We start from the raw sequence: 12,733 nt of genomic DNA, 5'->3' as shown, positions 1-12,733 counted from the left end.
ATAAAGACAAAGGACAAATAGCAATATGGGTAATATATTGGGCCAAAGAATAAAGTTCTCTCACAGTCCCCAACGTTCAGGCAAAGCAAAAATCTGCTTCCTTGTCCCTTTGTCCCTCTATCTGCCTAGTAAAGTTGACAGTGAGGGGTCACAGCATGTGGACCAACCCACCACATTTGCACACTCAGTGATTCAACATGACAAATTAACAAAGACACTGAGCTCTGTGTGGCCTGATGGGTACTGCCTGGACTCTCCTTTCCTCACCACAAAGGATCTAACATGTCCAAGGATTTTATATGTAAAGCATTGGACAATGACAGCTGAGCAGATCAGGGGGCATCTGGATTCCATGTCTAATTATCCGGGTTGCTTTGCTACATGCTAAAACTCCATCTGGGACAAAAAGGATCATTTAGTAATCAGAGTGCTGCTCTAGAGGTTGTTCCACCACAAGCTTCCAATATGCCCTTAAAGAGATGCCTTAGCACTGTTTCTTAGGAAATTTTGAATTTGGATAAAGAGAAGATGTTTATTCAAACAGGTTTTCCCTGTGTTTAAATACCCTTTTCCATTTGGAAAAATGTGCTGTTCTAATCAAGGTACTAGGCTTTCAGCATAAGGTGCACGAGAAAGAATGGTACCTAAAACACCCAGCAAACAGCCAGTGAAGTGCCAAAGAGCAGGGTGACAGCACAAGCCCTCCTCTGAGGTAAACCAGATTCTTAAGACATCCAAGGTATTTAAAGGCTTTGAGTACAAAGCAGGACCTGAGCAGAGCTGATGGCTCTAACTCCTTTTGCAGCTCTAGTTCTCCACATCTCTTTGCACTTCCTTCTATCCTGCAATTCAGGGCTAATGAACAGCATAAGGACACTTGGTGTTCAGACAACAGTTGCCATGAAACTATTCCTGGTAGGTTACACAACCACCACCTATAAGGGACACCTGTTCACATAGTGCTAGTGCCTGGAACAGAAGCTGGTGCCTTCTAGACTGCAACACAAACATTCCCATTGCTTGCAGCAAGAACCCACCCGGGAGCTGCGGACCCAGTCATGCAAAGACACTCCAAGAAGTTCAGTGCTGGTGAAGTTCTGTGCTGAAGAAGTTCTCTTATGAAAGCGAAAATTTGTGCCTTGAGGGGCACAATCAAATTGTTGCACTATGCCTTCGTTATTCCTTTTCCTCACGCCGACTTGCCTTCTATGTTGTATGAAGGCTTTCTAAGGGGGTGACAGCACTGGCACTCATGATGCACAGCAACATGGGTCCCACCCTCAGCTCCCCTCTCCTTGCCCAGTTCTGGCCAACACCACCTGCTGCCCCAAAGCACCACATGCCTAGCAGAAATATTCTGGTACCAGAGGTCGTCTTTGACCGCCCTTCTGTATGGCTGGCCTGGCTGTTCCCCTTACCTGTTGAGCATGTTGGACTGGTAAATCCTTTTCTCCTGGGTGTTGTAACAGCTGCTCTTGGGCTCAGGGATGAAGCTGTGTTCAGACAGCATATCAGAAGCAGCCGTGGTGATTATGGCTATTCCATCCCTTACTCTGGCAGGAAGACCGTAGTCCCATTCATCATATGAGACAGAGATGAGCCCAGTGGGGAACTCGGATGGCACTGTGTCTGTATCCCCTGCCACCAGGCTGGGCACGATCCACGTGTAACCATAGCCTGTCAGACCCACTGAGTTGGCCACCTCAAAAATGTAGGTGGCCTCTTCCTTTGTGCAGTAGAGGAGGATAACAGGGCTTTGGAGCTTCTTGAGCTGGTTCTGGATCTTTGAGTCCCCATCGTCCAGGGACATGTCCAACAGAAGGACCTCCTCCAGTTCCCAGCCCACAAAGCTGTGCTCAATGGTACTGCGGATCTTGTTCACAAAGTCCTGGTAACCAGGGAAGTACGTAGTGACGATGGAGAAGATGTACCAGTCGTATTCTTCCATGATGTTGAGCATGACAGAAGCTTGCTGTTCTATTGATGGGCCAAACTGGAAGAACATGGATGACTCATCCTAGAATAGGAAGTCAGAGGAAGAGAGAAAAAAAGAAAACAAGAATATGTCAAAGGAAATAAACAGCATTCCTAGCCAATCCATTGAGCATAAAGGGGTAGGCACACAGTCAGAATCTTACTTCATATCTTGGCCAGAGCTTAAAGATTTTTAACTTTTTAAAATTTAAGTGAAGCAAGTGAGAAGGAAGTAAAATCCTTTTTATGACCAGCTGTCCTTACTTTATTTTTAAAGGCAGGTTGCCAAAATTACTTAAAGGTTTCAACTGTTAGGCCTGATTCTAACAGACAGAGAACAAGTGGTACACAAGTGAGGACAGAAAAACAGAATATGTACAAAATATTTCATGAAATTAAGAGCTTTAATCGCAGGATTATCATAACCTTATATGTAGCATAAACAGGATCATGGCAGTTTTGATATGGATTTTTGGGACAGTCACTTTGATACTGAGTTTGGGACAGTCACTCTGGTTTAAGTATCCAGACTAAAGTACAAATAGAGTAGACAAAATCACTGGATACAAATAGCTCTGACAATCTCTACTGCTAGCTCCTCTCAAAGCAAGCAGCAGCACAGAGTTCTGTACAGTTCTTCTCAGTACAACTGTGAAGACTCAGTCTCAGAATAACATAAAATACATTAAAATAAAACAGAGATTTCTAAACTATGATGAGCTTTGTTGACACCATGTTTTAGAGAAATATCAGCTCAGTAGATCTCTTGGTATTGCTCTCATATCCTTCTACCATACTAAGTTAATCTTTGCAAAAATTAGAACTTGTACCACTTTACAACCTTGAAGACTCCAAGGAGTTTTATACAGATCTCAGCTCTCCAATGGCATAGTGTAAATCTCTTCTTCTGTCCTGGGATTTCATCAGATATCAGGCTCTCAATTTATGACATCCAGAAAAATGCAAATCTCTGCTTTTGCCCAATCCATGAAGGAAAGGAATAGAAAAAAGTAGTTGCCAAAATGCTCTCTTAGGGATATATCTTCTATCTTTTAAAAGCAATTTCAAACTCCTCCTGACTTCTATAGAGTAGGATTAGATCATAAAAGAAAAAATTAAAAAAATAAACCACCATAATTAAATTATATCTCTTTGTGTAGAGATTCCCATCATAATAACAAAGTTCTCCAAACCCAAACACTGCTTTAAGGAATGAGAACAGCCCAACCTTCTTTTAATAAGCTTGGAAAACCGGACCAGAGGTACAGAAAGATTCACTCAGGAGTTTGAGACCTGGAAAACTGATTGTGCCTCAAGACATTACCTCAAGATAGTCACATTTTGAACAGCTCTCTACCAAATTGAGTCTCCTACAGCCTGGCAGGTAAAGCTGTTTCTTGGCAGGGATGTAGTTAATCAATCATCCATTCATCCTTTAGTCATGGTTTTGATTATCTATAGCCATTTCCTATATTGACAAAATATGCTATAGCTCAGCAACTCCAGGAAAAATAAATAAATAAATAAAGTCCTGATCCCATACCCAGCCTTAAGCTGCTTGTTTCTCTTTCCTGAGCTCCCCATGGGTCACATCCTATACAAAATGCCTCTCTTACGAGGTTTGGTCATTAAACTCTGTTTGCTTCCTCCATATAGCTCACCATCTACATGTGAAAATTCATTTTGGGCTGCTCTTTGCTTAGTAGAAAAATAAATGTATGCAAAAAGAAAAAGGAAAAGATGACAGCAACAAACTGAAGACAAGTTTAAAAAAAAAAGAAAACAACAAAACAGGAGCAGGAATTGGAGCTGCTCAATATATGGAAAATATCTCATATTTTTTATCACTGGAATTCACCCCCTTCTCTCTGAACTGTGCTCAGCAAAAGAACCTACTCTTCTAATAAAAATATACTTTATGTCTTTGAAGCTTATGCAGAAAATTAGAAAAGACAGAGGAAAAAAAAAATCAAACCATTGTCACAGCATGTGCCAGAATTGGAAAAAATCCTGAACAAGCATCTCCAACAAAACACCCTTCATTGCACAGTGCCTTTGAAAGCCACTTGTAGCTTTCTCAAACTGAATGCTAGAGTGTGAAGACTCAGCCTCACCACAACATGAAAAGACAAGACAGCTACACCAATGACTAGTATTTATTTTTATATTAAGCTCAACAAGAGCCTTTCTACACTTATGCATAAGAGCCTCTGAACTGACTGCAATTTTTCACCATTACTAGCAGAGAGTCCAAGGGCCTGGTTATTGAATTACAGGAACATTTGACACACAGCATCTGGAAGTCTTGTCTGGTTGCTTTCTTTGGTGACAAATAGGGGACACTAGGTGGTAAATCCACTGCTATTTCAAGGCTACGTACACACACTCTCAGGAGTTAGTAGGCAGGATAACAAGGTGCAGGAGGTAATGCCCTCCCAGTGATTTAAACAGGGTCAAGCTAAAATGCCTGCTGACAGTTCGTTCCACACGAGTGCACCGCCTAACTGTCGGAGGGAATTCAGCCCCAAAAGACTCAGGGAGAAAATTCAGAGCTCCCCACTAAAAAGAGTGTATGAACATCAAAAATCAATACACCAAATAGACAGCTTTATCACAACCCAGTGAAACAATTCCCCTCCACTGAGAAATGGAAGCACCCCACTTTACATCAAGCACAAGCCACTTGGCTGCACATGCAATAATTGCTCTTGAGCAACTGCTGGCACTTCTATTACAGAAGCTGCAAGAAGAGGCAACTTATATTCAAAATGAGAGCATTAAGGAGGTGCAAGCCAGTCAAGATTTTGTTTTGCCAAGATGGCTCTTGGCACTTAATCACCCTAATAGTTGGGCTAGCCAAATGCTCTTCCTTCCCTGACCAACTCAGCACTCAGAGAGGGGTGAAGAAGGAAGGACAGACAACAGTAGAGAAGAAAGTGTCCCTCTTGCAATAAATCAGGAGAGTTGCTGATAGAGTTGGATAGAAATCTCAGTCACTACCTTTTGAGGGGGACAAAAAGCAAACTAAAAAAATTGTCCAAAAGCCTCAATTTGCTTCCCCACCTTGTTTTTGGGCATGCCTGATGAAAAGTCAAGGAAAAAGAGAAGGAGCTGAACTGATTCAGAACAGTGGGGCTATCAGAGTATGAATTTGACCTCACTGTAGTGCTACAGTGAAGGTTTTTTAATTAGGAGACAGATCTATGGTGGTTTAATCACTTTTACACACAAATACTCTACAGAATCATTATTGCTTTATTCCAGTCTAAAGCCAAAAAGGAGTATTTTACCCTTCCAGACATTACAGTTTTTGCAGAACGTTATAAGTTCCTATTTTTTCCTGAAGAAATTTCACATTTTCCACCTTCCTATTCTACCTTGAAACAGCCAAAATATGGTTCAGTATTGCCACTGGGAGACAGTTTTAACTTTGGGACAGGGATAGGTCAAGTTTTAATCAGAAGTCCCTTACATTGCACATCATCCAGCTGAAATACAATAATCCCCTGGCTATAGGAAAAAGCTTGTCTTCCTCCTACAGCCCTTTCACCTGCAAGCTCAGGCTTTCCATCACTACCTGATTCAAGAGACAGCAAGATGCTGCAGGGTGTCCCTCACACAGTCTGAAAGAGCAGAGGCTCCATTACAGGATCTCAAAGCTTCCAGAGATCCCAGTACTCCCCCACTGTCACCCTACAAGGTCAGGGATCTGTAGTTTGCAGAGCTGAGCTGGAGGTGGAGCTGATCAATTGACACAGCCCCACTCCCCAGTTGACAGATGGCTTCCCACAGAAAATCTGCTCTGAGTTTACCAATGCTGGGACAAGTATTGCCTCCTCCTCCTGCACATTTAACCCTTCCAATAAGAAGGCTGGATTGCACACAGTGAAGGTACAAACACACTCACCATAAAGCCTCCTCTTGCAGACTGGTGGCTAGTGAGTTCCTAGGTGGATGGAAGACAGTTTTCAGAGGTAGGACAGGGATTAGAGGACTATCACCAACACTTCTAAGTTCTTCAGACTTGCAGATAGGCCAGGTCTGACCCACACCTCAGTGAAGATGTGAGCCCTTGGCAAGGCTGCAGGTGACTCTCCCAGGAGCCCTCCTCCAGCTGCACCATTTGAAACCAATCACTGCCATTTAATGATCCATTTACCTCAGATGTGGCAGGAGAGGTCTTCAGGGAGCTTTTCTCACAAGTTCCTTCCTAAAAGACACTCTAGATTCCCCAGACGAGCAAATACAATTACTGCCTTAAAAACAGGATCTTACAATCCAGAGCAAAACTGCTTCTCAGCATGGGCCAGACTGGGGAACACCCTCAAAGCAGGGGAATGCAAGATCCCCAAAAAGTTGCAGGGGTCCGCTCATGCTGAGGAGCTGGCCAGCCTTGCACTGAGCCATGGTATTGACTGCTGACCTGGCAGTGAGTGAGGAGATCAGCATGCTATGTTCCCTCTGTGCAGCCCACCTGAATGGAATCTGGTTCTGTGCTCCACACACTGGTGGCTGGTCCATGAACACATTTTTGCTAGGGGTGGCAAGCTCCTTTAGCTTCAAAGTGCCAGACCCCACAAAGGCAAGATGTGTCAAATTGTGCACAAGGAATTCGAGTAAGGAGCAAGTCTAGAACACGTTTGCTTCCAGGATTTTGAGAAATATACCATGTCATTGCAAAATGCCCTACTCTGCTATCTCCACACAGGTGCAGGACAAAACAATTTGTACTGCTAAGCTAGTAGCCCCTTTTTATTAGGCTTTTGGGAACATCTGATATATTTAACCCCATTTGCTGCTTCATTAGGCTTCCTGTGCAGCCAAACTGGGGTCTGCCCTTCCTCTCCAGCTCACAGAGGGGATCCTAACAGATCCTAATGACTCAGGCCACTATCACTTTCCAAAGCCCTCCTCTCATTTCCTGATTTAGAAGAAAAGCTGTTCATGTGTCTTTAGTACAGTCTTGATTTGCAAAATCACTCTATGACCAACAGCCAAACCACACAGGGGTGTTGTTTAGATTTCAGTCCTGTCTACCACACAATGTGGAGGGGGCAAAAAGGAGTGAGCAAGCACCAAATAACTTCTGGGAAAACACAGGCTTTCATTTGCCTACCTATGTATTTCTTTTCTTCAAAACTGAGACACTGCTGTGTACCTATTCGTCACAGTCCTGGTGGGATACTTGATTCACTGGGAGTTTTACTGCTCATGATGGAAAATGCCACTACAGTTCAACGCCTTATAATTTAGTTTCCTGTATGTCTGAGTCCCGTTTGTTATAACATATCTGACAGGAAATCAGGATCTTTGTTGCTTAAGTGTTCGTTTACTTCTGTTTATCTTACCACAAATCCATTACTGCCTCAGGCTAGCCTACAGTCAGGATTCCTCTGTCTGTTTGGTTTTTTCTCTCCAAATTTAATTTTTTTTATTTAGTTTTCAACAACTCAATACAATATAACTCTGGCTTTTATATTGCATGTTGTATCATGCTGTGTGAGTCCTTTCTTGAATGCTCACAGTAGGGACTATGAGAACACAGTGACACTACAGACCTAATATTATGTCCTCCTGGTAGAACTGGCTGCTTCTCACACACATATACACACTCACACTTCCACAAATACATTCATAGCAAAACCTTCTCAATGTAAAGTTGGAGCACGTTGAATTGTGTCATCTCCTAATGACTCTGCCTAATTTATACTATTTGATAAGATTTCAAAACTTTCCTGTTTTACTGAAATAGGTTCCCTGGGTTACTAAAGATTTTGATTTGCATAGCACATGACCTCCTGCAATCCTTTTCCCACGTTCTGATTCACTGAGGAGTGGATCATTCTTAGTGAAAATCCTCCAAGCTGCCCTGGGAATGTGCTATCAGTGGGAAGTTCAAATTCCTTAGATGAACAAATGTGGTTTAAATAACCATATCATTTATCAGTTCCCCCCCTTGTTCTTGCAATAATTACTGAACACACTAGACTTACTTGACAGAAGGATATATAGCTCAGAGTTGATGGTTACAGGAATTGGTGGTGAGAGATAGCAAGAGACCCAGTCCAATGTCACCACTGATAGAAAGACAAGATACACTGTGATAAATTAATTAGGAGAATGGCTGTTGACTCTCTAGGTCTTCTCTGGAAGCCACAATCTCTGATGGCTACTAATTGCAATGAAGAATATAGAACTGCTAGCACAGTTCAATTGTTACCCTGGTAAATGATAACAAATATACTAAATTCACATGTATAATGACATTACCTACACATAAAAGTTTCATCACAAACACAGATCCCAGTCATGGATTGGACTTTAATCTCTCTGTAGCAGTGGAAACAGGTCTGCTGCAGAGCCCTAACCCAGGGGCAACAGTCCAAGTGCTCCAGCACCAAGGAGCTCCTGAGAGCTGCGACAAAAAGGTCTCCAATTAAAGATGACTCAAGGGCTGAAAACAGCTAAGTGATTTCCACTTTCTACTGAAGGGTCTGCAGAAATTTGTTCAAAAGACTTTGCAACAGAGGAAACACAAGATAACCTAGATTCTATAATCTTGATCTTGGTGTTGTTCCACTCTTTACCACATGCAGTTAATAAAAAAAGATGAAAGAGTCAATCATACCAGAGCCATTGTCTGACATATACAATTCAGAGAAATTCAGTTGTTTGGCTGCAGAGAGGGTGAAAAATTTGTGACTTTTATAAACAATGACTGGTAAAAGCAGGCTAATATATGCTGGTATGTTATACCAGCTTCTTAAAGCATCATGCATGGATACCAGCATTTTTCCACAGAGGAGAAACAGCAGTTAGCAAGCTGCCAGGATAAACAGTTTCCCACCAGGATTGTTACATTTCCATTTTCACCTCTGTAGGTGTGTATTTCCCTGTTAGATGAAAGCACATGGACAGATTAGAGCACTGGCTGCACTGAGCAGAGCCCACAGCCCAGGTGACATTATTCCATGGGGGCAATTAGGGCAGCCCAGGACCAGTTTCCCTGTCCCAACTCAGAGAAGCCCACCAGGCTGGCTTAATATCTTGACACTGCCAGCCCAAAACAAATGAATGTCAGACTGCCCCATTACTCATCCATCTGATTACATCATGGCATTTGCCTGGCTCTTCTTTTCTGGCTGTCTTACCCTCCTGACTAAGGACTGAATTTTGACTGTAAGCTGAATGGGATGTCATTTGGTATAGCCTTATTAATCAAGAGCAGACATAAAACTATCCAGCACTTTAAAAAAAGTCCAGTCACAGTATTTGGCAAGATGTCATTGAATAAATTTCTCAAATCAACTATCCTGGGTGAAATACTATTTCTTTTTATCATTTCTAAATTAACTGCTCTCCCATTTCATAAAGTATACCTTTGGTCTCTTATTATGAGCAAACCTTCATATGAGCTGAAGCTCCAAAGGTTCACAGAGTCAATTTACATAAGTCCTGGAAGTTCAGCATTGCATCCAATGCCCCCTGAGCCTCTCACGAGCTTAAGATCTCTTCTCACTATGGTCCAGCTGAGGACAGGTCAGAGTGTGTCTGTTAAGTGCCTCTATTCCGCTTCTCTCATAAAGTAGTGATACCCCCTATCTCCCAAATTTTGCCTTGCTTATTTAATTAAATTATTAACCTTCTGCAGGCTAAGCTGTTAGTTGTTTTCTCTGTCCTAAGAGATGGCACCTGCAGTCCTAATGACACCAAGGTCTAGTCATCCTTTATGGGCATAGTGAATTTGGCTGTGCCTATGCTCAAAGATGGACAGCTGAAGTAAGGCAGACAGTTTAAAGTAATATTGTGCCATGATTTAATCTTTTCTCACAGGCTGGTATTATTAAAGAGTTTAGATAATTTTTAACACATGGATATAACTTTCATACCCTTTGGATCAGGGTTGGCTTGCCTTAGAGTACACATGAGTGAGCAGCTGCATGCAAAGTCTGTGCAGATGTGCCCTCTGCTTTCCTTAAGGCAAGGAGCAATAAAAGGCTTCAGCCTCATCCATCCTGAACAGCAGTAAATGGGTAATTCTGTCACTTGAAGGAAAAAAACCCACTCACTTAAACCAGGAGAGCTCTCTAGCACGTGGACAAAACCAAGAGCTGAAGTTTGACTAAATTACACAGATTTCCCATTACCTCATACCTGGCTGCCACTTCTCTAAGAGAATCATAATTGATATTCTGAATATGTCCCAAAGGAAAAATAAATAAAAAAAAAAAAGAAGAAAAAAAGAAAAAATGAGAGAGAGAGAGGGGGAGAGAGACAGACAGAGAGAGAGAGAGAGAGAGAGAGAGGGGAGTTGGCACCGGTCCTGCCCCACGCCCCGGTCCCAGCTCGGCAGCCAGGTTCCCTTGACAGCAGCGCACACGAAATGCCGCTGTGGCCGCAAGCTCCCGACCGCCGGCATCCCGCCGGGAGGCACCGCACCGCCCGCCAGCGCTGTGGCACGGCCCGGCACGGCCCGGCACGGCATAGGAGCTGCGAAGACTGGGGCTGGGCGTCACTACCCCAAATCACAGCGCGGGGCTCATCCCCCGACAGCCTGCCGGGACTGCAGAGATGCTCGGGAAGGGGAGCAGGACTGAGGAAAAGAAGGGAGCCCACTCTTCTCCTCCCGAGCCTGGGAGTGAGCATTCACCATTTCACACTCACAGCTTTCTGGGACAGTGAGTATCCACAATTCCCTCCACCGCACCTTCCAGATCAGATTCCATCACTTTGGAAAGGGGGTGCTGCTTGCTCAGAGTACAATTCCTTGTTGCCTTGAGCTCTCCCAAACCTGACTCAGCTCACTTCAACCTGTGTTTTACAGCAAGGGCTGGAACAGGAGGAATGCCAAATCATTGTTCTGTATACCAGGCAAGAAGGCAGCTCTGTGTGGTTTTATTTTAAGAGGGATTTTACCCCCTGCCTTACACTTTCAGAACAGGATGAAATAATCTGGCCACAAAATGAAGAAACAGTACCCTGGTCCATTTTTTGTTTGGACATGCTGCTGGCAAGCAGCTGCCTCATTAGCACAGAATGTGTATGTCTGCACCAGGCAACAGGAGGCACAGAAACCATGCACTGGCCCTAAGGCATCTGTTCATCAGCACTGTGTGGAAGCTCCAGCTCGTGTCCTGTGGAGCTGCCAAATCAGGAGAGCTAACTAGTTCAAATCCCAGCCTGCACCATCCTGGTGACCCTTTTTCTGGTATTAGATCTAGCTGGGGACTCTCCAAGTCTGAGGAGAAGATGGATTCCTGACCCATTGGACCAGGCCTCTGGGTTAAGTCCCTGCTTTGGAAAGCTACTGTATCACTGAAGTGTGCTGTGAGAGTCCTTGGCTGAAACAACAAGGATTCCAATATGCTTGAGGACCCAATCCCCATTAGCGCTTGCTTTGGCCATAGTTAGTTACCTCTTGTGTTCCAGGATGAATGAAAACTGCACCTACCTTCTCTGCCCAGCTCTTCTTCCTGATCAACCAGTGAGAAGTGCCCCTGTTGGGAAGCTGCTATCATGTCTGTCTTGCTTATCGAATTGATTCACAAAGTTTTAAATGATTATTGATTGTCCTCATCCCCAATGGAAACTCTGAGACCAATGGAGTTATTTACACAGATTTTAGACAGGAAAGAAGCTCCCTTCTCAAATCTTCTTGAGCTTCCATCTATTAAGTCTTGAAAACTCAATAGGAGGTTTTCTACAGCTTTGCAGATAAAACTACTCACAAATACATGAAGTCTCCTGCATGCACAGATGTCCATCCAAACATATGCAGCATCTTCTGCCAAATCCACAGCTGCTGCATTATTTTTTTTCTATTATTTTTGTTTGGGATCATAGCTCTTCCATTTCTTTTCTTTGCCCTGATGATTAATATCTGTTTTTCACGGCTCTTGTTGTTATGAGACTGAGGCACAAATTGTGGCAAACTCCCTATCAATGGAACAGCCATTTCTGAACTCCGAGGAATTGGAAATTGTTCTTGGTAAAAGACTGGAGACCACAGGAGACTTGTAGAGCTAGAGTCTGAAATCATCCCCACTATTCCTGAAGTACTTAGAATTTACAGTTGTAACAGTGATTGGTGCTGTAAGGACCATTATATCCACTTCCATAATCTAAGCACATGAACATTTACACTCCTCTGGATTCGATGAAGAGGATCTGAAAGTGGGAATTGGACTCTCTGACTTTGCAAAGAGGGTAATACAAGTTTCAGTTTTGTTTATTATTTTGCTTGGACGATGAAAGTCAAGAAGCCCATTTCCAGTCAGCTCAACTCTGTGCCGAAGCACACATAATTGAATTCAGGTTCTTTCTATACTTGCCTGCACATTAATATATATCTATATATTCCATATGCCCTTGACATAACTTGAAAGCAGCAGCATAATAAATAAGATACTTTTTGTACTTGAATTCAAATTTTTCTATCTATATTAGGCTTTGTACTTTTTTAAACAAAACCCGAGGCTGAGACTGAACTGCCATATCTTTTTCAAGATCACAAACGCACATGAGGCACTGAGATTTCTGTCGAGGATCGACACAGCAGAGAAAGGGAATGATAGAGCAGCAAGAGAATTTGCCTCTGCTGGTCATTAATAATAAGAGTAACAAAAGCATCTAAGAGAATAAAAGCCAGAGTGAGATGTGTTAGGTATAGAAATAGCTCTTTGACTCAAAGGCAAAGCTGGTGCATCTTGTTTTCCTGCATCTCCTTGTCTGTCCTCTTTCTTAAGCACATGCTCTGCAC

General features: G+C 43.0%; 1 protein-coding gene across 2 annotated transcripts in view; it reads right to left on the bottom strand.

The window, feature by feature from the left end:
- GRIN2B (glutamate ionotropic receptor NMDA type subunit 2B) overlaps window positions 1–12,733 on the bottom strand; it is a 205,589-nt gene that overhangs the window by 116,664 nt on the left and 76,192 nt on the right. For both annotated transcript variants that reach the window (XM_066549660.1, XM_066549659.1), the window contains one exon: window positions 1,419–2,017. In XM_066549660.1, coding sequence (XP_066405757.1) covers window positions 1,419–2,017 — 599 coding nt within the window. The remainder of the gene's footprint in view (window positions 1–1,418; window positions 2,018–12,733) is intronic.

This window comes from Molothrus aeneus, chromosome 5 (genome assembly GCF_037042795.1).
Source record: "Molothrus aeneus isolate 106 chromosome 5, BPBGC_Maene_1.0, whole genome shotgun sequence".
NCBI lineage: Eukaryota > Metazoa > Chordata > Aves > Passeriformes > Icteridae > Molothrus > Molothrus aeneus.
The sequence above is the reverse complement of the archived record's forward strand: the minus strand, read 5'-3'. Positions and strand labels throughout refer to the sequence as shown.